The sequence below is a fragment of the Entelurus aequoreus genome, linkage group LG10 (assembly GCF_033978785.1).
Source record: "Entelurus aequoreus isolate RoL-2023_Sb linkage group LG10, RoL_Eaeq_v1.1, whole genome shotgun sequence".
In the NCBI taxonomy this organism is placed as follows: domain Eukaryota; kingdom Metazoa; phylum Chordata; class Actinopteri; order Syngnathiformes; family Syngnathidae; genus Entelurus; species Entelurus aequoreus.
In genome coordinates, this window is record NC_084740.1 from 56607507 (window position 1) to 56632576 (window position 25070).

General features: G+C 38.8%; 1 protein-coding gene across 7 annotated transcripts in view; it reads right to left on the minus strand.

Annotated features, from left to right (window-relative positions):
• Positions 1 to 25070, minus strand: part of si:dkey-82f1.1 (DENN domain-containing protein 2A) — an 81694-nt gene that overhangs the window by 27629 nt on the left and 28995 nt on the right. For 6 of the 7 annotated variants that reach the window (XM_062061254.1, XM_062061255.1, XM_062061257.1 and 3 more), the window contains 8 exons: positions 20975 to 21061; positions 13838 to 14830; positions 11944 to 12071; positions 2707 to 2810; positions 1878 to 2075; positions 715 to 808; positions 591 to 635; positions 322 to 509 (listed from right to left, as the gene is read on the minus strand). In XM_062061254.1, coding sequence (XP_061917238.1) covers positions 322 to 509; positions 591 to 635; positions 715 to 808; positions 1878 to 2075; positions 2707 to 2810; positions 11944 to 12071; positions 13838 to 14830; positions 20975 to 21060 — 1836 coding nt within the window. In that variant the 5' untranslated portion in view covers position 21061. The remainder of the gene's footprint in view (positions 1 to 321; positions 510 to 590; positions 636 to 714; positions 809 to 1877; positions 2076 to 2706; positions 2811 to 11943; positions 12072 to 13837; positions 14831 to 20974; positions 21062 to 25070) is intronic. The other variant, XM_062061258.1, reaches the window with a different exon arrangement.

Below are 25070 nucleotides of genomic sequence, written 5' to 3' on the forward strand. Positions count from 1 at the left end.
CCCCAGAAATAGGAGAGTCCACCACAGATTCCCCAGGCACTGCTTCCTCATAAGAAGACGTGTAGGTGGGATTGTTGAGGTCTTCGAAGTATTCCCTCCACTGATCCACAAGGTCCTGAGTGGAGGTCAGCAGCACACCATCTCCACCATACACGGTGTTGACAGTGCACTGCTTCCCCCTCCTGAGGTGGCTGACGGTCCGGTAGTTGTTTTCCATAGCTTTCGCCAAACTCCTCCCATGTCCTAGTTTTTGCCTCTGCGACCGGCAATAGTGATTTTGTGTTTTGTTATTTTCAGCCAATCATACTGTCCATCACGTACCTTGAGAGGGAACTGCTGCGTGACTTCCGGCAGGTACGGAACTCCAGCTTTGGTCTTGTGAAGGGCCACCACGATGAAATACTCAAAGAGTTTTCTCTCCTGCAACTCCATCAGATCTCTCTCCAAAGTCCGGTATCTCCCCGTCTGCCTCAGCATGGACTGGACCGACACTAGCATTTGGCTATGCGCTAAAGGAAAGCAAAAAAACACACACTTGATACAAAAATTGTCCATGTTTTGTTTACATTTGTCAGTTAGGTGCCGCTCACCTTTTAGTTTCTCCTCTGTGTCACTTTCGGACTCGCTGTTCTCATCTGTGACTCCAATACATCAAAACATGAGATGACTTTCTACACAATATCTCAATTGGATGTCAAAAAGTTCATCCCTCACCTCTCCCGGAGCTTGACTCGGTGGACTGAGACACCTTCTTCATGCGCTTTTTGCCTCTACGAGCCTCAAAGACGCCATTGATCTTCAACACCATCTGGATCAATGAAAGAAGGACAACTTTAGGATACTTTAAGGTCCCTAAAGTACTTTTAAATGACTTCTCTTCGGTGCAATAACCCATTCCACCAACCACCCTGTTTCATGTAGATATTCATGTACATATTCATTTCACCCTCTGTATAGAGTGTACACTTGTTTTATCGCACTGAATGGAATGGCCTCAATCTCGTTACCCTGCGTAATGACAATAAAGCTGATTCTGATTCTGATTCCAAAGGTGGAAAAAACAGGCTTTGCTAAACATCTGAAAATAAAGCCCAGAGTTCTGCCAGCCATCCATCAGTTATCTACAGACAGGGTAGATGACTGATGGTTAGGGTCAGGATTGGGGTTGGGGTTAGGGTTAGGATTTAGGGTTAGGGTTAACCCAAACCTAACCCTCTAACCCTTTAACCCTAACCCCCTAACCCAAACCCAAACCTAACCGTCTAAGTTTCAGTGAATAGACCAGTCCTTCTTAAATAGTGGGGCTATGACCAAGCATATGTAGCGCTTGCCTTCACTGTGACTACGTTGGAGATGAAGAAAGACTGGTGTTTTTCATGTTAATACTAGGCAGAGGTGTACTTACAACAATTTTATAGGCAAATGATACTATTTATAGTTTCAGTGGAGAGTTTGGGTGGCAACAGAAGAAGCATTGGAATGGGCCAACTTAGCACGATGTTGCTGTTAAAAGGTTCAAGTTAAAGTAGCAATGATAGTCACACACACACTAGGTGTGGTGAAATGTGTCCTCTGCATTTGACCCATCCCCTTGTTCACCCCCTGGGAGGTGAGGGGAGCAGTGGGCAGCAGTGGTGCCACGCCCGGGGATAATTTTTGGTGATTGAACCCCCAATTCCAACCCTTGATGCTGAGTGCCAAGCAGGGAGGTAATGGCTCCCATTTTTATAGTCTTTGGTATGACTCGGCCGGGTTTGAACTCACAACCTACCCATCTCAGGGCAGACACTCCAACCACTAGGCCACTGAAAAGGTGGCTGTACTGCTAGCACTTTAGCTCAGGTAGCTATGCTTCAATCTGCTGCCTTGAGTCATACCTTTGGGATTTTCTTCCGCCGCCGGTTGTACGGGTCGCCAGAGAGACAGGGTGTGTCATCGGGGCTGCTGGGCGTGGATGGAGGACTGATGCGAGACGGCGAGGACACGCCGGCCTCCCTGTTGGTTTTCCTTAATTCCAGGACTTTGAAGCTCCGTCGCTCTGAGTTTTGTCTGAAGAAGCCTGGCTTGGTGCAGAGCTTTTGGGACGTGACAGAAGACAATGAGCGCATTAGAGAGGGATGTGTTGTGAATGTACGACGAGCGCATTAGAGAGGGATGTGTTGTGAATGTACGACGAGCGCGTTAGAGAGGGATGTGTTGCGAATGTACGACGAGCGCGTTAGAGAGGGATGCGTTGCGAATGTACGACGAGCGCGTTAGAGAGGGATGCGTTGTGAATGTACGACGAGCGCATTAGAGAGGGATGCGTTGCGAATGTACGACGAGCGCATTAGAGAGGGATGCGTTGTGAATGTACGACGAGCGCATTAGAGAGGGATGTGTTGTGAATGTACGACGAGCGCATTAGAGAGGGATGTGTTGTGAATGTACGACGAGCGCATTAGAGAGGGATGTGTTGTGAATGTACGACGAGCGCATTAGAGAGGGATGTGTTGTGAATGTACGACGAGCGCATTAGAGAGGGATGTGTTGTGAATGTACGACGAGCGCATTAGAGAGGGATGTGTTGTGAATGTACGACGAGCGCATTAGAGAGGGATGTGTTGTGAATGTACGACGAGCGCATTAGAGAGGGATGCGTTGTGAATGTACGACGAGCGCATTAGAGAGGGATGTGTTGTGAATGTACACAGGCCAACGTTGCACCTTAGGTGGAGTGTCAGGGATTGGCGAAGAGGAGACACATTTGCTACCCAGGCAACTTCTCTCCAGCTCTATGTCTTCGTAAGGATTCTCCTTGCACGGAGGATCTTCAAAAAAAAAAGCAGAAACACCTAGATTACCAAATAGTCTTTTATAGGATCACAAAAAGTTCCATTATCAGTCAGAAAATTCCTAATCCAGATGTGCAAAGAGCTAGCAGACATAGCGGCGTGCTGACTCGGCTCAATGTGGCAACGCTGAGCATCAAACTTTCATGCTAACGCTGCCAAAGACTATTTTCCTTCTTCTTCTCATTGCGCCTCATATTTTAATGACCCCTAATAGCACAACCATGGATTACACATCAAGCACCAGCATGTGAGTTATGACTTCTTTAGTTTTCAACCCAATATAATATTAGACTTTTGTTTACGCAAGAAGAAGTTTCAAAGGAGCAAGATGAGTGCATGTGCCTCACAATACCAAGGTATTACCTGAGTAGTCCTGAGTTCAATCCCGGGCTGTGTGGAGTTTGCATGTTCTCCCCCGTGACTGTGTGGGTTCCCTCTGGCTTCCTCCCACATCCAAAGACATGCACCTGGGGATAGGCCCCTCCCACCTCCAAAGACATGCACCTGGGGATAGGCCCCTCCCACCTCCAAAGACATGCACCTGGGGATAGGCCCCTCCCACCTCCAAAGACATGCACTTGATTGGCAACACTAAATGCTCCCTAGTGTGTGAATGTTGTCTATATGTGTTGGCCCTGTGATGAGGTGGCGACTTGTCCAGGGTGTACCCCGCCTTCCGCCCGAATGCAGCTGAGATAGGCTCCAGCACCCCCCGTGACCCCAAAAGGGACAAACGGTAGAAAATGGATGGATGGAAGATGAGAGACAGGAAATGATGTGGCAGTGATGTCATCCAAGAAGCTTTAAACTGCTGTGATGTCATCCCTACAATCTTCCTGCTGGGAAATGTCACACATCATCCTTTCATTACTTTGCATACGCAAGACATTCCTCGAAGTGTTGCTGTTTCAGTGCTGCTTGCATCTCGTCTTGGACCTCTTATATCTAGTCTTGTATCTCTTATATCTCGTCTTGTACTTCCTATAACTAGTCTTGTATGTCTTATATCTCGTCTTGTACTTCCTATATCTAGTCTTGTATCTCTTTTATCTCGTCTTGTACTTCCTATATCTAGTCTTGTATCTCTTATATCTCGTCTTGTACTTCCTATATCTAGTCTTGTATCTCTTATATCTCGTCTTGTACCTCTTATATCTAGTCTTGTATCTCTTATATCTAGTCTTGTACCCCTTATATCTAGTCTTGTACCTCTTATATCTAGTCTTGTACCTCTTATATCTAGTCTTGTATCTCTTATATCTAGTCTTGTACCTCTTATATCTAGTCTTGTATCTCTTATATCTAGTCTTGTACTTCCTATATCTAGTCTTGTATCTCTTATATCTAGTCTTGTATCTCTTATATCTAGTCTTGTATCTCTTATATCTCGTCTTGTATCTCTTATATCTCGTCTTGTATCTCTTATATCTCGTCTTGTACCTCGTATATCTAGTCTTGTATCTCTTATATCTAGTCTTGTACTTCCTATATCTAGTCTTGTATCTATTATATCTAGTCTTGTATCTCTTATATCTAGTCTTGGAGCTCTTATATCTAGTCTTGTATCTCTTATATCTAGTCTTGTATCTCTTATATCTAGTCTTGTATCTCTTATATCTAGTCTTGGATCTCATATCTAGTCTTGAACCTCTTATATCGAGTCTTGTATCTCTTATATCTAGTCTTGTACCTCATATCTAGTCTTGTACCTCTTATATCTAGTCTTGTATCACTTATATCTAGTCTTGTACCTCTTATATCTAGTCTTGTACCTTTTACATCTAGTCTTGTAGCTCGTATATCTAGTCTTGGATCTCTTATATCTAGTCTTGTACCTCTTATATCTAGTCTTGTACCTCTTATATCTAGTCTTGTATCTCTTATATCTAGTCTTGTACCTCTTATATCTAGTCTTGTATCTCTTATATCTAGTCTTGGATCTCTTATATATAGTCTTGGATCTCTTATATATAGTGTTGGATCTCATATATCTAGTCCTGGACCTCTTATATCTAGTCTTGTATCTCTTATATCTAGTCTTGTATCTCTTATATCTAGTATTGTACCGCTTATATCTAGTCTTGCATCTCTTATATCTAGTCTTGTACCTCTTATATCGAGTCTTGTATCTCTTATATCTAGTCTTGTACCTCTTATATCTAGTCTTGCACTTCTTATATCTAGTCTTGTATCTCTTATATCTAGCCTTGAACCTCTTATATAGAGTCTTGTATCTCTTATATCGAGTCTTGTACCTCTTATATCTAGTCTTGTATCTCTTATATCTGGTCTTGTAGCTCTGAAATCTAGTCTTGTATCTCTTATATCTAGCCTTGAACCTCTTATATAGAGTCTTGTATCTCTTATATCGAGTCTTGTATCTCTGAAATCTAGTCTTGTAGCTCTGAAATCTAGTCTTGGATCTGTTATATCTAGCAGGAGCAGAGCAGTCTGTGGAGTCTCAATCAGGTCAGGGCAACAAAAGTTGAAGCCAGGCAACTTCTTGTTTGTTGCAGATTCTTCACCTTTAATCCAAAACAGGGGTGTCCAAAGCGTGGCCCGGGGGCCATTTGTGCCCCGCAGCTAACGTTTTTAATGGCGGCACATTCTAAAATGATATTAAAAAAAGAAAAAAAACAATAACAAGTGGAATAAAAGCGCAAAGAGGTGAAATGTAACAAGTAAAAGTTGCAATATTGACTCTAATAACACAAAGCTGCCACGCAGGCTGTTAAAATAAAAAAATGGACATTGCTTAAAATATAATAATGAATCAAAGTCAATATTGTTATGAATGATAGACTTATTCAAGGCTATGTCACATCAACAATTCCACTTTGAAATATTTTGGGGGGAACTATTGCAGATTTAGTGTTTGCTAAAAAACTAAGTTTTGAGGCAAAAAAAAAAAAAAGGGCATAAAACAAACAAAACATTTTTTTTAAAAGTAATGATCAACGGACCTAGAGACTAAAAATGTATGAGTTATTTCTAGCACTTTTGTGAGTTTGGCCCTTCGGGATCCCCAACAATTTTAGTGGGACTTTTCTTTTGCAAAATGTTATTGTTAAAAAAATAATAATAAATTAAAATCAATGATGTTATGAATTATTGACCTATTTAAAGCTCCAATTAGTTCACATCAAATATTCCACTTAGAATTTTTTTTGGGGGAAAATATTGCATATTTTGTTTGTTTGCCATAAAAAACAAGGTTTTGACAAAAAGGGCATAAAAAAAACAACAACAAAAAACAACAACTTTATATCGATAGATAGACCGGAAGTGTGTGTGTGTATATATATATATATATATATATATATATATATATATATATATATATATATATATATATATATATATATATATATATATATATATATATATACACACTACCGTTCAAAAGTTTGGGGTCACCCAAACAATTTTGTGGAATAGCCTTCATTTCTAAGAACAAGAATAGACTGTCGAGTTTCAGATGAAATTTCTCTTTTTCTGGCCATTTTGAGCGTTTAATTGACCCCACAAATGTGATGCTCCAGAAACTCAATCTGCTCAAAGGAAGGTCAGTTTTGTAGCTTCTGTAACGAGCTCAACTGTTTTCAGATGTGTGAACATGATTGCACAAGGGTTTTCTAGTCATCAATTAGCCTTCTGAGCCAATGAGCAAACACATTGTACCATTAGAACACTGGAGTGATAGTTGCTGAGTGATAGGGCCTCTATACACCTATGTAGATATTGCACCAAAAACCAGACATTTGCAGCTAGAATAGTCATTTACCACATTAGCAATGTATAGAGTGTATTTCTTTAAAGTTAAGACTAGTTTAAAGTTATCTTCATTGAAAAGTACAGTGCTTTTCCTTCAAAAATAAGGACATTTCAATGTGACCCCAAACTTTTGAACGGTAGTGTGTGTGTATATATATATATATATATATATATATATATATATATATATATATATATATATATATATATATATATATATATATATATATATATATATATATATATATATATATATATATATCCCCCAAAGATTGTCTCATTCCACTGGTAGACTTTTTTCACTGTGGGAACCACACAGAAATATTGTAGAATGTAAAGGCGGCACTTTGATAAAGAGGCTAAAACCGATGTAGGTCAACATATGCTAAGCACCATAGCTTTGTGGTACATGTGATCATCTATGAATAATATATCTTATTAAACTTTATTAATAATGAATTCATTTTTAGAATACTTTAAGCCAATAGCCAGTATGTTGAGTCCAGAACGGGCCCCAGGCTGCACTTTGCACACCCGTGCTCAATGAAGTGTTTTTGTCTTTGCACCAGGAATGTTCTGATGACACTTGCTTTTCCAGCCCTTCTGGAAACACTGACACTCTACACTACATGAACAGCCTTTCAACAGATCTACACTTGACTTCATGTGCACCATGCAATGCAAGAGATGTGGCATAAACTCCAGTGATGGAAGCAAGTACGCTCAGAAGACTGCAGACTTGTTTGAAGTGGACAAAAAGGAGAAATGGAGCACTGTGTTTACGTTTGTTAGATTGCAGGCTACTTCCTAGTTCATCATTAAGGAAGGAGTTTTGGCGTCACCCTGCCTAAAGCTCATTTCAAGAGGTAGTAATGGTTAGTAAGTAGTTATATTAATATATTTAGTTCATTTGTGGTGAAGCCACATCCTACTGAGAGGGGATGTTTGAATCATTATTAGTGAGCAATATATTTAAGCCCCCAAAGGAGGACATCCACTTTTAGGGTGTGTAGCCAGCTTTATTGTTCTCAATGTCGACTAAAATAAGTGAAAAAAAAGATACTTGGTGCGCAAATTAGTGTGGTTCCCACTGGTATTTTGGTCACGGGCCCAAAGGAGGCAACGTAAACATAAACAACAGCTTTAGTGATACGTTTTGTGATGCAACTCAAATATGTTCAACTCAAATCTGCTGGGTTGAATATGGAAGTTAATCTTACATTCTGTGTTACCGACGCGCATGTCAGCTGTAGGCGTGGACCCCGGGATGCAGAAACAGGAGACAAGGTGCAGGTAAAATGGTGATTTCACTGTCAAAAGCAGTAGCAAAGCAGGCAGCGAGGCTGACGACATGCAAACAAACACAATGCGAAACGGTGCAAAAAATGCAAAAGGTGGCAATTAGCAGAAGAAGAAAAGCAGAAGAGTAAAGTTTGCACTTCATGCACCAGCGCTGTCTGACAGGTGGCGCTGGCATGCACAGCACTCAGAAGGAATCAGGTGTGTCAAGCAGCACTCCATACTGGCAGCAAGTGTTGACACTACACAATCATAATCATGACATCTTATTTATCACCAGTCTTCTTTTATTTACTTTTAAAGAGAACTGCTGACAGAGAGAGTGCAAAGCAGAGCAGAAAGACAGCACTTCAAATGAAATGTATCTTACTATACTGTACATACAGTATGTAGAGCAGGGGTCACCAACCTTTTTGAAACCAAGAGGTACTTCTTGGGTACTGATTAATGCGAAGGTCTACCAGTTTAAAACACACTTAAATAAATTGCCAGAAATAGCCAATTTGTTCAATTTACCTTTAACTCTGTGTTATTATTAATAATTAATGATATTTACACTTAATTGAACGGTTTAAAAGAGGAGAAAACACGAAAAAAATGACAATTACATTTTGAAACATAGTTTATCTTCAATTTCGACTCTTTAAAATTCAAAATTCAACCGAAAAAAAGAAGAGAAAAACAAGCTAATTCGAATCTTTTTGAAAAAATTTAAAAAAGATTTTATGGAACATCATTAGTAATTTTTCCTGATTAAGATTAATTTTAGAATTTTGATGACATGTTTTAAATAGGTTAAAATCCAATCTGCACTTTGTTAGAATATATAACAAATTGGACCAAGCTATATTTCTAACAAAGACAAATCATTATTTCTTCTAGATTTTCCAGAACAAAAAATTTAAAAGAAATTCAAAAGACTTTGAAATAACATTTACATTTGATTCTACAGATTTTCTAGATTTGCCAGAATAATTTTTTTGAATTCTAATCATAATAAGTTTGAAGAAATATTTCACAAATATTCTTCGTCGAAAAAACAGAAGCTAAAATGAAGAATTAAATTAAAATGTATTTATTATTCTTTACAATAAAAAAATAAATGTACTTGAACATTGATTTAAATTGTCAGGAAAGAAGAGGAAGGAATTTAAAAGGCTAAAAGGTATATGTGTTTAAAAATCCTAAAATCATTTTTAAGGTTGTATTTTTTCTCTAAAATTGTCTTTCTGAAAGTTATAAGAAGCAAAGAAAATTTTTTTATGAATTTATTCAAACAAGTGAAGACCAAGTCTTTCAAATATTTTCTTGGATTTTCAAATTCTATTTGAGTTTTGTCTCTTAGAATTAAAAATGTCGAGACCAGCTTGCTAGTAAATAAATACAATTAAAAAAATAAAGGCGGCTCACTGGTAAGTGCTGCTATTTGAGCTATTTTTAGAACAGGCCAGCGGGCTACTCATCTGGTCCTTACGGGCTACCTGGTGCCCGCGGGCACCGCGTTGGTGACCCCTGATGTAGAGTATTGTATGTTTATGCTTACTTTTTGCTATCATTTTATCATTGACCAAACTGAAGATGCCTGCAGGTCTCATTTGGCCCACAAGACAAGTTCCATTTCAATAAGCAACCTGGCCATGCGGGGTGTTTTCAAAAATACATTTAACTAACCTGACAAGTAGCAATTTGTCACTAGGTCAGGTTAATTATATGACCCAATCAAAACAACCTTTCCTAGTCATGGAGCAGAAAAAAAAACAATTCAACCAACACAAAACGTCACACATAATACAACCTGCTCACTCAACTTGGTGGATATTATTCAAATAAAACTCCCATTACCATAAAAAAAATTGAAATTACACCCATTTAAATCCATTGCAAGGCATGATGGGAAAAGTGCAAAACACGCCACACTTATCCATGTTTGACTTTTAGCTGCTTGATATTTCTGATTGATTACAAAGCTTGAAAGAGGTCGTCACAGAAGTAACAAGGTAGGAGTTGAACTTTCACACACTCTTAATATTCAATTATATAATAATTATTCATTATATATCCATTATATTTTTATACGCAAACACACACACACACACACAGATACAGTGATGGTCAAAAGTGTACATCCACTTGTAAAGAACATCATGTCATGGCTGTCTTGACTTTACAATCATTCTTATTTTGTTGTGATGTAGTGATTGGAGCACATACTTGTTGGTCACAAAAAACATTCATGAAGTTTGCTTCTTTTATGAATTTATTATGGGTCTACTGAAAATGTGAGGGTCAAAAGTATAGATACAGCAATGTTAATATTTGCTTACATGTCCCTTGGCAAGTTTACCTGCAATAAGGCGCTTCTGGCAAGCACATGGACAAAGATAAGACCTTCTGGAGGAAAGTTATGTGGTCAGATGAAACAGAAATGGAGCTGTTTGGCCACAACACCCAGCAATTTTAGATGAGAAACGGTGAGGCCTTTAATCCCAGGAACACCAAGCCTACCGTCAAGCATGGTGGTGGACCTGTTTTGCTGCCAATGGAACTGGTGCTTTAAATGGGACAATGAAAAAGGAGGATTAGCTCCAAATTGTTCAGGACAAGCTAAAATCATCAGCCCGGAGGTTGGGTCTTGGGCACAGTTGGGTGTTCCAACAGGACAATGACCTCAAACACACCTCAAAAGTGGTAAAGGAATGGCTAAATCAGGCTAGAATGAAGGTTTTAGAATGGCCTTCCCAAAGTCCTGACTTAAACGTGTGGACAATGCTGAAGAAACAAGTCCATGTCAGAAAAGCAACACATTTAGCTGAACTGCACCAATTTTGACCAACAAGTATGAAAAATAAGAGTTGTAGAATTGAATAGAAACTCAAGACAGCCATGACATAATGTTCGTTACAAGTGTATGTAAACTTTTGACCACGACTGTATACACATACATACTATATACTGTATATATATATATATATATATATATATATATATATATATATATATACACACATATACTGTATATACTGTGTATATATATATATATATATGTGTGTGTGTGTGTATAGATATACAGTATATATATATAGATATACAGTATATATATATATATATATATATATACTGTATATATATATATATATATATATATATATATATATATATATATATATATATACATGTATGTGTGTGTGTGTGTATATATATATATATACATACATACATACATACATACATACATATATATATATATATATATATCTATATATATATATATATATCTATATATATATATAGATATATATAGATATATATATATATATCTATATATATATATATATATATATAGATATATATATATATATATATATCTATATATATATCTATATATCTCTCTCTATATATATATATATATATATATATATATATATATATATATATATATATATATATATATATATATATATATATATATATATATATATATATATATATATATATATATATATATATATATATAAATATACACTTGGTTACTTTGCATGCTTTCGGCCCCCGTCCAAATTCTTTTAAGCCCAATGCGGCCCCCCAGTCAAAAAGTTTGGACACCCCTGCACTAGAGGCATCTACAGAGATGCATATACTGTACATCTGCATATACTGTACATCCCATCGTAATGATTTTCAAAAATGATAATGGTTGAGGGAGCCTCAGAAAGACCACAGCAGTTTAAGCGTTTGAAGGACATTAAAACTGTGAAAAACATTAGCGGCATCACACAAATATAACTACCGTACATTTCATTGTAATAATTGCATGAAGACGCATTAAAGCCATTATGTGTCAATACAATTCCCCCTGCTGGCAATCCCACTAAGATATGAACAAGCTCCAGGTGGGGTTGGTATAAGCGCAGACAATAAGGCAGGAATGTAGTTTGGGTCTTGGCATGGTGTCATTTTAATAAACCTGCATGGCTCTAAATGAAAAGCAAACACTTCTTCACCCCCTCTGAGACACACTTCATAGCAACTTGTTTACCTATTATGTCCTCGTAGACGTTCTCTTCCGATAAAGTGCGTGTCAGACCCAGGCGGGACTGAGCGTACCAGTCCACCCTGCAGCCTTCTGCAGACGACTGGAGGAGGTCCTCAAACTCGTAGGACTTCCTAGAGGGGACACATCAAAACATTGTTGAGCTTTCTAAAATAAAGAAAAACATCACTGCCAAAATAGCTATGTTTGAAGGCAAAATGAATGGATTTTACAATGTTCAAGTTTAAAGCTGAGCAGAAACAATATTCTACAGAAAATTCTGCCTTCATCTAAAGCAGTGTTTCTTAACCATAGGGCCCCCTAGAGGGCCGCCAAAATATATCTGTGTTTCAGCTGTGGTCCGTATGGGCCACACCGGTACTTAGTTGTAATACACTTTTCCACCACATGTGGCAGCAATGGCAATCTCAAACAAAGTTTGGGTCTAATGTCAAAGAGAAGTTTCTCAAGCGCAAAAATAATGACCAAAGTGGTGAAGCTGTATTTTCATTTGCACTTTAATTTTATTGACAGTTTAGTTAAGAAACCTATTCATTATTCATTTAGTTGATTTATTTTAGTACAACAAAATGGATTGATGGATAATTGTATGTACATTTATTTTTCATCGGTTATTTATGAGTCCCTTCTTTTGCAGTATATCTGGTTAGTATTTACTAATTCCAAAAGTATAAGTTACTCATCAGTTTATATGTTAAATAAATAATCATCAAAAAAAAAAAAAATAAATAAATAAATAAATAAATAAATAAATAATCATCTTTGTGATCAACACATGGCTTCCTATCATTTGAAAAGATTGCCAACTGTAAGTAGGTTAGCTGTAATTATTGAATACAATTAAAATCAAGAGTGTTAATATTTGTGTGGGCCCCAGGCTCCTCTGTACTGGAAAACTTGGTCCCCGAAGTCAAAAAGGTTAAGAACCTCTGTGCTAAAGTGTATTGTCTATCATATTATCCATCATGCAAAAGTGCAATATATACAGTAATCTATTTATTTCTATCTGCACCTTATTGCTCTTTTATCCTGCACTGCCATGAGCTAATGCAAAGACATTTTGTTCTTATCTGTACTGTAAAGTTCAAATTTGAATGACAATAAAAGGAAGTCTAAGTCTAAGTCTATCTAGATTATTTACTGTAATAAAATTGTTTGCCTAGGGGCGTACTCAGTTTCTTCCATAACGTAAGATCAGGAACTGAAATGAGTCGTGGGTCACCAATAGTCAGTGAATGTCCTCTGTGTTCTTTACCTGTAATTATAAATGTATAGGAGATGTTATGACAACACAAGATATATCTTCGTACAAGTTGGGGTCCCCAAAAAGGAACCACATTTCTAAGTTGGGTTCTGAAAAAGTTTGTTCCCAAACAAAGAAAAAGTTGACAAAGCCCACTTGAAGAAAGCGTGGCCTCTGGATGTGGAATGTTAGCCATCCTAGCCAAGCTCCTGACTGACAAGAATCCAGGCCACCGGGGGCCCGAACAATAGACGCACTTTAATACTGTGAAGTCTCCAATCAGAGTCGACATTTCTTCTTCTGCAAGTCAGTCCTTGCTAACAAATGTGCAATGAATAAAGTTTTGAAGGGGGGCCTCATTGACGTAGCTCACCAAGCTACATCTTCCTCCAGTGAAGCTTTGGAAGAGGGAATGAGTTATGTGTACATTCCTCACATCCAAGCAGTGAGCTAATTTTGTTGGCTAAAAACAGAATGATGTCACACTTGTGATTGATTTACAGCAGATGTTGTTGGTTGGTGTTACAGTTCAGGCTTGCACAGGTTAACTCTTGAGTCAAACTTGTTGAATGGTTGAATTAGAGACAAATACAATAAGGAACGCAGTGAAAAAGGACAAATGCAGAATTGTTTCACCTGTTATTGCTGTCGTGGGACTTGTCTTTCCACACTCTCCTGCAAACCCCAGGCGGTGGGCAGGTGGGTAGAGGTGGAGGCGGAATGGAAGGCAGAGGAGGCAGAGTCCTCTTCCCCTTACGAGATCCGGGGGCTGAAATTGGGGTGGAAGGCGGTGTGTGGTGCTGGAAGGTTCTCTGAGGTTTTGGCAAAGGGTTGATAGAAGGAGCCCCCGGTTCACTGTACACGTTCTCCTGATCCCCGTCTCTTTTCCGCCTCGACCCGAAAGTCCCAAAAATGGGTTCGTTGAGCCTCTTTTCTGATTCTTCCAGCTCCTCTTTTGACGGTGGGCAAAAGTAATTCCCTGGGAAAGCCAGCGATGGTCCGTCAGGAACTTGTTTTGTTGCTTTTTCTAGTTTCTTAACATGAGTTAAAACTGATTTCTTGTCTTGGGGCTGTTCTGTTGCCTTAGCAGCCCCCAGTCCTCTCTCTAGAATCAGTTCTTTGTCCTTGTTTGTTAGGCCTTCTGGAGATTTAGTCCTCAGGTCCACAAGCTTGCCAACATTCTCCTTTCCTGAGTCCTGCCTTTCCCAGCTAACAAACCTCTTGCTGTTGGTCCGTTGGACCTCCGGAGATTTCACTTCCTTTTTTCTCACCGACTCAATTTCCTTATGTGTTGTGCTTAGAGGACAAGTGTCCGTGGAAATGGTCTCCTTCTTGCACTCCCATTGAGATATCTTATCACGGATACTTGCAGCCTTGACTCCTGCCTGGCTTTTATTCAGCCTACCGCACTGTCCATTCTCTATATTAGGAGTTCTTGTGTCATTTGTAGTGGAGGAAGTTCTCCTGTGAGTCAGCATATTGCCAGTAGGATCTGGGCTGCCCCTCAGGCTTATTAGTAGGGAGATGGGCACAGCGGTCTGCCTTTTGTCGCTGTCCCCCGGTAACCCGCACCGCTGGGGCACCACAGACGACGGAGCCTCCCCAACCTTCAAGCCACAGCACTGGAGCCTGGATGAGAAACACAAACGTAACGTAAATGCTTAACCTATATGTTTACCACAGCTGTTCATGCCAACCAGTGCTAATTAAGGCGCTCACGGACTTGAACGTACTGTGGGCGGACGTACTCCGCAGTCATCATGCCTCGTAGTTACCTGTGGAGTTTCCACGATTCACTACATTTCCCACAATCACTGAATGCACGTTTGTATTTAACGGAAGTGGAGCTGCTCTACTTGCTCGCTTTGCAAAGCAGCGAACGAAAGAGACGTATGTGCGGACATTGAATGCCACAGGTGACGAGGAAGAGGAGTATTCCCAGCGAGTGGTACTCACCACCATAATGTTGCAGCCAGTTTGACCAGGCACATCAACTATTCTCAGAGGTGAATCCTGGAAAACTGATTTCAATGTAATGATATGCTTTGGTGGCAAAATGCAGATCTGTAATGCGGGTGGATGTGGAAACTACTTGCCAAGCAGTGTTTTGTATGGAGGAGAGTACGTGCTGTCATTAATAGTCTGTTTCAAATATGCAGACGTTCAGCGTATGAGTATGTTTGGGCCTTTTAGAGCAGTTATTTGCTTTTGTACTGTGAGGTCAAATGCAGTAACTTTTGTCAGAATTTGAAAAAATATTTCATTTTTGGCTCATGTTGATATCTGAAGTATTTCCCAAGTGAAAATACATAACATTTGAACCTGGTCCAAATACAACTCACCAGGAATCCAAAGAGGTTCATTAGGTCTTCAAAAAATGATGCCATTTGTTCTTCTTATAGCCACACCTGCGTGTTTATTTCCCTACCTGACGGAAATAAAGTCCATACCGTAGGTAGCTGTCAGGTAGGGAAAGAAACACCACAGGTGTGGCTATAAGAAGAACAAATTGCACAAGTCATTAGAGACACCAGCGGTGACACACAACCGGCGACTAAAGGTTTGCCTTTACTAAAACACGTGCAAACTTGATATCACTTGCAAAGATGATCGACTAAACTTGTGCGCAGAACATTGCATCTCTTAAAGGGGAAATGTTCTTTTTTTTGGGAATTGTAGTTCAGAATCATTATGACGACAGAGGGTGTTTTTTTTAATGCATTCTAAATATTAAATATTCATAAATACAAGTTTGCGTACAGCGCAGCCAATGGGAGCTCCACTATTCCGCACTTAAAATCTGATAAATACAAAAATTCAAAAAGTGCCAACAATTCTCCATTTACATGTCATGACTTGAATATTGATCAAGTATTAGTGATATTGTTATTATAAGTCCTAACGCAGACAAACTATTTAGAGCGGCGACATGATGAATAATACCTCTTTTCCTTTACATAGCAGTTGCTAACACTTTTGTTCACTTCCTGTTCTCAATTTATTCACAATATACTCCATAAGTACATCATCCAGTGGTCTAATGTTTCCTCGCTTCCTTGCTCCTTTGGAAGTTTATTATAGATCATAAATCATGCATCTCAGCCGGAAGTAGATGACTGAGCACGTTGGTACACTTTGATAGCCATTTATGTCTCGAAAAATGGCAAGAATGACACGAAAAGACGCAATTTAGAATGCATTAAAAAAATACCACACATTCATAATGATTGTGACTGATAGGCGTCATTTCAAAAAAAGGCTTCGGGCCCAATTGAATATTAACGCTGAATTACTAATCTTACTCTTGATGTTAGTAGTATTTAATAATTATATTAAATCTACTTACAGTTTAACAGGATACATCTTGTCAATGTGTTAATCAAAAAGATTATTATCAAGGCTTAGGTCGGGCTGATTACAAAAAAAATACTAATCAAATATACTGCAAAATTTTGGACTCAAAGATAAAACATTTACACACACTTACGCGATGCCAAAATATATCAATTTTAACTCCGTTGATAATAAATCATAATAATATATATCCATCTATGCATTCTCTCTTGCTTGTCCCTCTGGGGGTGTTTCCTAAATAAATAGTCAATCAAATTAAAGTGCAAACAAAAATACAGCTTCCCACTTTAGTCATAATTTCTGCGCTTAAACTTCTGTATGACTTTAGCTCTAGACTTCTTCGGTTTGTTTTATTAGTCAATAAAATTAAAGTGCAAACAAAAATACAGCTTCCCACTTTAGTCGTAATTTCTGCACTTAAACTTCTCTATGACTTTAGCTTCGGTTTGTTTGATATTGTCATTGTTGCCATATAAGTGGTGGAAAAGTGTATTACAACTGAGTACTGACCCCAGCTGAGAAACAGATATTTTTTGGCAGCATTGTAGGGGGCGCTAGCAGCCCAACAATGGGCCACAACCCTGTGGTTAAGAGGTTATCTCACGTGGTTAAGAAGCACTGGTGTACATAACATGTATTGCTGGTTCTTTTGTCAAAATGTCGCATGGAGTATGTTTTACAGACCATCTTCAAAGTGCTTTCTGACCGTCTCCGGATGCGCCGTTCTTATTTGTGCGTCTGCTCCCCGTCAGCCATGTTGTAGTTGTTAGCGCTTCCATACTGAGTCTACTGACTGATAGAAGTTAGAACTCTACGCTACTTTGCATTAGAAAGGGAAACAGCAGCGGGTGAATGTGCATGTATGAGCCAGTCTGCCCCACAACAAGAGGATAGAGAAAAATAAGGAACTTACTGACTACAACGTCAGACTACTGACGTCACCGATTGGAAAAACGCCACAAATGAGGCAAATTCTAAATGTCTTGTTTGGAGGAAGTATTAAGGAAGGCAAGATTGTTTTATAATTATCTCCATTGTTTGATGGGAATTTTTCGTGACTTATGCAGATACAAAATACCCAAAAACAGGTACCAATAGGTGAGAAAAGTGGATTTTGCACAATAGGTACCCTTAAGGGGCTGATTAACACAAATGTAATTGATGTGTTTTAATAAATGCTGTTTGTTTGTTCATATAATATATGTCCCTGTGCTGAGGTGGCGACTTGTCCAGGGTGTACCCCGCCTTCCGCCCGATTGTAGCTGAGATAGGCTCCAGCACCCCCCGCGACTCCTAAAGGGACAAGCGGTCAAAAAAGGATGGATGGATAATATATGTCTGATATGTAAAAACGTCTTTGAAGAAGTATTTTCCTGCGCTTGGATCATTCCAGACACATGAACGCGCTGCAGTTGTTATGGTCGACCATCTCCCTGCAGCACTAAAGATAGTTGCGTTGTCTACAGATTAAGATTTTATATTGCAGAAAAGGAGCTACAGATTATAGATGTGTGCTGTCAGTTCAACAACATGACACACAGGTTGGACAACACAATAACATGCACATACATTAATGCCAGGAGTAGCGCTACACATTTTTCAATTGCAGTCTTAGTAGATCACACGCAACACGCCCATTAATAGCACACACAATTTTATAGTTTGCACACATTGTTTTGCACTTGGTATTTGGATCTGAGTAGATCAGGCCCTAGGTGGTTAATTGAATAATTATGTGAATGTTTATATATTCATCAATAAATAATTGAACAACTGAAAAGAGTAAATGAGAAGTTGTTTTTTGTTTTTTTTACCATATCCTGTCCAGCCACTCAGGAGAAGGTTATTACAATATATATGTATTTATAATACAAACCACTTTTGGGGGAAATCTGCACTAGTTCGTAAAGTTTTATGAAAGTGACTTATATGAAAATATAAATTACTATCATATGAAATATAACATACATCACTAAATATTATTTATTTATTTCTAATATTATTACTTCTGGAGTTTATTGTGAATAATTTGGGAACAGGAAGTGAAAAAAAGTGTTAGCAACTGCTACGAAAAGGAAAATATGTAGGATTAAATAAGCTCCGTTTCTTCCTACTCTTTTTCGAACATGTTGAATAGAGAAACTGGAAATTGTGATGTTTCATGTTGTATGCATGTGTGATGTATAGGGATGTCCGATAATGGCTTTTTGCCGATATCCGATATTCCGATATTGTCCAACTCTTCAATTACCGATACCGATATCAACCGATACCGGTATCAACCGATACATGCAGTCGTGGAATTAACACATTATTATGCCTAATTTGGACAACCAGGTATGGTGAAGATAAGGTACTTTTTAAAAAAATTAGTAAAATAAGATAAATAAATTAAAAACATTTTCTTGAATAAAAAAGAAAGTACAACAATATAAAAACAGTTACATAGAAACTAATAATGAATGAAAATTAGTCAAATTAACTGTTAAAGGTTAGTACTATTAGTGGACCAGCAGCACGCACAATCATGTGTGCTTACGGACTGTATCCCTTGCAGACTGTATTGATATATATTGATATATAATGTAGGAAGCAGAATATTAATAACAGAAAGAAACAACCCTTTTGTGTGAATCAGTGTAAATGGGGGAGGGAGGTTTTTTGGGTTGGTGCACTAATTGTAAGTGCATCTTGTGTTTTTTATGTTGATTTAATTAAAAAAACAAACAAACAAAAAAAAACCAAAAAAAAAAAACCCAGATACCGATAATAAAAAAAACGATACAGATAATTTCCGATATTACATTTTAACACATATATCGGCCGATAATATCGGTAGGCCGATATTATCGGACATCTCTAGTGATGTATCATGTTGTATGCATGTGTGATGTATCATGTTGTATGCATGTGTGATGTATCATGTTGTATGCATGTGTGATGTATCATGTTGCATGCATGTGTGATGTATCATGTTGTATGCATGTGTGATGTATCATGTTGTATGCATGTGTGATGTATCATGTTGCATGCATGTGTGATGTATCATGTTGTATGCATGTGTGATGTATCATGTTGTATGCATGTGTGATGTATCATGTTGCATGCATGTGTGATGTATCATGTTGTATGCATGTGTGATGTATCATGTTGTATGCATGCATGTGTGATGTATCATGTTGTATGCATGTGTGATATATCATGTTGTATGCATGTGTGATGTATCATGTTTTAATTGTATGCATATTCCAAATAAACTCAAACTCAACTCAACACTAAAGTTGTGTATTTGTTTCATCAGTCAAATGCCATTTAAATCCAAACAAATGAGCTTGATCTTTTTGGGGTGAACAAGAATTGTAGTTTAAAAAAAAAGCTCAGACGTCAGCGTGGCGCCTGTGAGTTACTGCTGCAACATTACTGGCTCATGACCTTTCCAAGCCTCTGTAACAAAGTTCGAGTTGCCATGCTAGACACTACATGGCAGACTAAGAAGTGTCAAAATGCCATTCTTAAAGAGGACTGAACAAACAGAGGAAATGTGGCCCTGATGACGTTGGGGGTTACACAACTTTTGCATTCATGGTATCGAGAGGAAATCTCAAGAAAAAATACTGATTCAAGTCTCTGTTATGAAGAAAATAAGTTGTTTAAATGCCTGACGAGAACATGGAACCAAATAATCCTCTTCCAAATTTGGCTTTATTAGTTTGGCTCTGCCTTTTTCTTTCCTTTGCCAAGTTCTCTCTCTCCCCTCATGTCTCTCAGTCCAAAAACGTTTCCAATAAGGATGAAGCAACTGAGGGGAAAAAACTAGGTCGAATAGAAAATCCAAGGTTGGGGGTGGGCGAAGGTGAGTTTGTTTACGATTAAGCGAGAGACTGAAGTGGTAGATATTGAAGTGGGCAATATGGACGACTTGTGGATGAAGGGATTGTGATGAGGGTCAGTGAGGGCGAAAGGAGGGGAGAACACAAAGAATCTCTGGCCATGCAGCTGAGCTAACACTGAAACTAAAATGTTATATTTTTTTGGAATGGAAACCTAAGGAGTAAAATATGCAACTTTGGCAGAATGATAGACAATCTAATCCTTCTATCAGACATCTCTACAAACCTAAATGCATTCAGAGACAAATAGCACTAATGAGCAACACGGTGCTATGGAGAGAGGTCAGAGATGTATTAAACACAGGCAGAAGGTGAGAGACAATAACAGTAAACAGATGGCAGATGTCTGTAGCCATGGTGTTGTTATCCTGCATACCCTTATGGACTTAACTAAAGATCTTCAGGTAAAAGATGACTCGCTTGAACTGCGTCAGTGTAATCAAGTTCATTTAAAATCATTTGAGGAGGTGTCATCTTCAGTTGGCACTCTTATGATTCATGAAGATGATCAGATGTTTACAAGACCTACCCGTTGACTGATTGGTAGATACAGTTGTCAGTGTTTGTACAGAGCAGCAGCGCCCTCCCACCAGTCATTGTGCTAGCAGCTGGCATCCTACAGGATCAGACAAAAGGGGAAAACAGTTGATGAACGTAATGCCACAAGTAATGATTCGATGAATTGCATGTGAATCTTTTACAGGTCTTAAAGTCAATCTTCTACAGGCCAAACATACAGAACCAACCTATGGCTCTACAAAATAACCCCATGTTTTCCAAGAATCTGCAATTCTCCTCTGTTCTTTATTAAGCTGTACGGTATGCACTGCCAAGACAAGTGCGAGGGGAGAACATCTCGCCAGTTTGAAATTGTTACTTGCTCCATTTGTCAGAGCGTAATGAAACCAGAGCCTCTTGCGAGACAGAGTGGTAAGATCTTCCACATGGATCATCAAATTCGAGGCCATGCTGCGCAGTCATCAGCCACTTTGGAGTAGGGTGAGCATGGAGCAGAAGGTTCTGTCAAGCTTTTGTAAGTAAAGGAGAATAGGTCAGGCCAAAGTCCTGCCCATTGGCTTGAAGCCATCCGTTTGTTTTGAGAAAGACACTACATTCTTTGTTCACTGCGTGCATGCTCATATACAAACTCTATGCATGAGAAACTTTAGACAGGATTCATAGGCTTTTATAAACATTTCCTGTATCGCCCAAATCTGAAATCTTTAACGCAGACTGATAGATACTCCAGTAGTAATAGGGCTCTCTGGTTGGGGCCAATTAAAAAATGAACACACAATTACGCATTTAGTCTTAGCGTTCACACTGGAATCAGACTGAAATCTCAATGTCGATGATGTGTATTTATTGTAAACAAAAATTGAAGGTTATAACAAATAGTTGTTTGTTGTAAGTATTTTCCCTGAAATATGCATCGCGGCTATAAAGTGTTTTTTACCCGATTACTCGATTAATCAAACAAGCTAATCGATAGATTACGGCATATCGGCCGTTATCTATAACCATACTGTACATTAGTAAAATTGGAAATCTAAGATAAACTAAATATCCCAATTAAATTATTTTTGACTGAAATACCTTTTTTGTTACCGAGCATTTTTAGCTTAGCTCAACTTGTTCTGATTATATTGCTTATTTTCAGTACAAGCATTACTTTTCAGAAGCAAATAGGGCCAACAGAAAGTTACTGTTAACAAAAAGAGTCTTTTCAGGCAAACATAAGCTCTTTTGCACCTTTTGTCATATAAGGGTTACATGGGTATGTTCAGCCAAATTCCACAAATTGTTGCCGCAATTGGTCATGTGACAAGACTGCAAAAGGCCAGGGATTTATAACACGTTGCCAAAATTGCCTGCTTTACATTCTGCAAATGGTCCTCTGGGATTCTTGAAGTTCCTTCTGGATGCCAGCAAATGAGCCTTAGAGCTTATTTGACACTTGTCTCACTGCTTTGTCATACCCTTCACCGCTTGGCCTACCCCCCTCTAGGATAATTTGCGTCAGCCCAAATTATTCTCAGATGTAAGCTGGGCAGAGGTTACGAGTTTGAGGGGAAACGATGACTGATTGTTTGTCGCTTTTTATTACCAAGTGAAATCAATAACATAAATACTGTACAGCAACTCACGTGGGGGGCTCGAAAGAATGCATAAAGCATTGTTTTCACAGTGAACGGTGCTACATATCATATGAAGAGTGGAAAGATGGGAGCTGTAAAGGAGAGGGGGATGGGGGTTGTCCAAATAGGAAAGTGGATATTGCAAAGAATAATACAAGTATATGGTTGCACAAAAAGTCTGCAGACTTCCAGGCTGTCCTGCTTCATTGTTTTGAGCCCCAGGGCTAAAACATAACGTGCTTTTTTAATACATATCTCAGTGCCTTAAAGGGCATTTTTAACAAGAGTGGCTTCAAGGTAAACACAACCAAGTTTGAGCATGTCTCCAACTTGACTGCTTCACACTGCAGCGTAACACTTCCCAGAACCTGCTTCAACGTGCCTCCCAATTTAGTAAACCTGACAGATTTGCCAGTTTTACCGCTTTGGGTCGCTCAGGAAACGCCCTACCACTATCTGCAGCGAATGGTGACCCCTCACCCCCGAGGAAAAGATGGTCACCGTAACAATGCAGAGGGGTGAGGGAAGCCATCTGCCGAGGTCAATAAAAACATCACAGGAAACTGCAAGCATTGTGAGGTGGAACTGGCACACAATAAGTCAAGTTATTGCTGCTAGGCTTTATGGGAAAACATGCATGACATTGAAAGTCGGTTTTGACAAAACATGAATGTTTACTTTAGTCCGTATTGCCAACATGCAGCTATCAGGAGCCATTTTGGAGACCTTTGTTTGTTTGTTACAAGTTTATCGATGATCGTCAGTATCCATGGCCTTGAGCCAAAGCCCATTTTACGAATGAAAAAACGTGAATCTCCAATCTCCTCAAACAAACAAAGTGAGCTGCCTCCCATAAATGCCTGAAAGCGTTTACAAGACAGAGATAGCTGCGCGTCAGACGGAGAGCATCAGCGCTTACAATCAGTTGCATAACAAACCCATGCGGCAGATTTCTATCAGCAGATGGACACCAAGTATTCGGCCACGAGTAAAACCATCGCCTATTCTCCTCAGTCAGGTGTTGGGTGGTGGCTCGTTTGTGCAAATGACTGGGCAAGAGTCGCTATCCCAAATTTACAACTCATTTGGATAAGATAACAATCTTAATTTGGATTAGCAACACGTGTGCACCTTCATAGATGCTTGCTTACATTCATTTCCTTGAGACTCACGCATTATTTAGGGAAAATGTCCGAAAATGCCACAAACATCTCGCAGTTTTAACAAAAGTGGAATGGAAATATGGTTCCGTACAAGAGATTGAGGACATACAAATCAATTAGGATATGAATTGTGCAAAATCACTTGAGCCAGGGCGTTGTTGTTTTTCTTTGTGCGTGTGCGCATCGTGGCGGCTTTAACTTAGGGAGGTAACTCGCAACAGGCCTCGTAAACACGTACGACAGGCTAATTGCACCACTAGCTATGCAAACATAGTTGAACACGTTGGGGCATTAATATACAATGAAAACCTTAACCTTACCCCTAACCTAAGTAATACATATAAATAATTTGAGGTGCTTACTATGAGGTCTGTAGCACCGCTGCCTCTCTACCTGGCTGTTATCTACCGCCCCCCAGGGCCCTATTCGGACTTTATCAGTGAATTCTCAGAGTTCATCGCTGATCTAGTGACGCACACCGACAATATAATTATAATGGGGGATTTTAATATCCGTATGAATACCCCATCAGACCCTCCGTGCGTGGCGCGCCAGACTATAATTGATAGCTGTGGTCTTAAACAAATAAGAAATGAACCAACGCATTGCAACGGTAATACGATAGATCTAGTGCTTGTCAGGGGTGTCACCACCTCCAAAGTTATGATACACTAAAGTAATGTCTGATCATTACCTTATAAAATTTGAAGTTCTGACTCATTGTCAACAAGCTAATAATAATAATAATAATAACTGCTTTAGCAGCCTCAACATTAATGCTGCCACAACGATGACTCTCGCTGGCCTACTGCCTTCGGTAATGGCACCATTCCCAAATTATGTGGGCTCTATTGATAACCTCACTAACAACTTTAACGACGCCCTGCGCGACACCATTGATAGTATAGCACCGCTAAAGCTAAAAAATGCCCCTAAAAAGCATAACCCATGGTTTACAGAAGAAACTAGAGCTCATAAATTATCATTTATTATTTATTTATGTAGAAAGCTGGAACACAAATGGCGTGCGACTAAACTTGAAGTTTTCCATCAAGCATGGAGTGATAGTTTAATAACTTATAAACGCATGCTTACCTTAGCTAAAGCTAATTACCACTCAAATCTCATCCACCTCAACAAAAACGATCCTAAATTTTTGTTTAGTACAGTAGCATCGCTAACTCAACAAGGGACACCTCCCAGTAGCTCCACCCACTCGGCAGATGACTTTATGAATTTCTTTAATAAGAAATTGAACTCATTAAAAAGGAGATTAAAGACAATGCATCCCAGCTACAACTGGGTTCTTTTAACACAGATACGA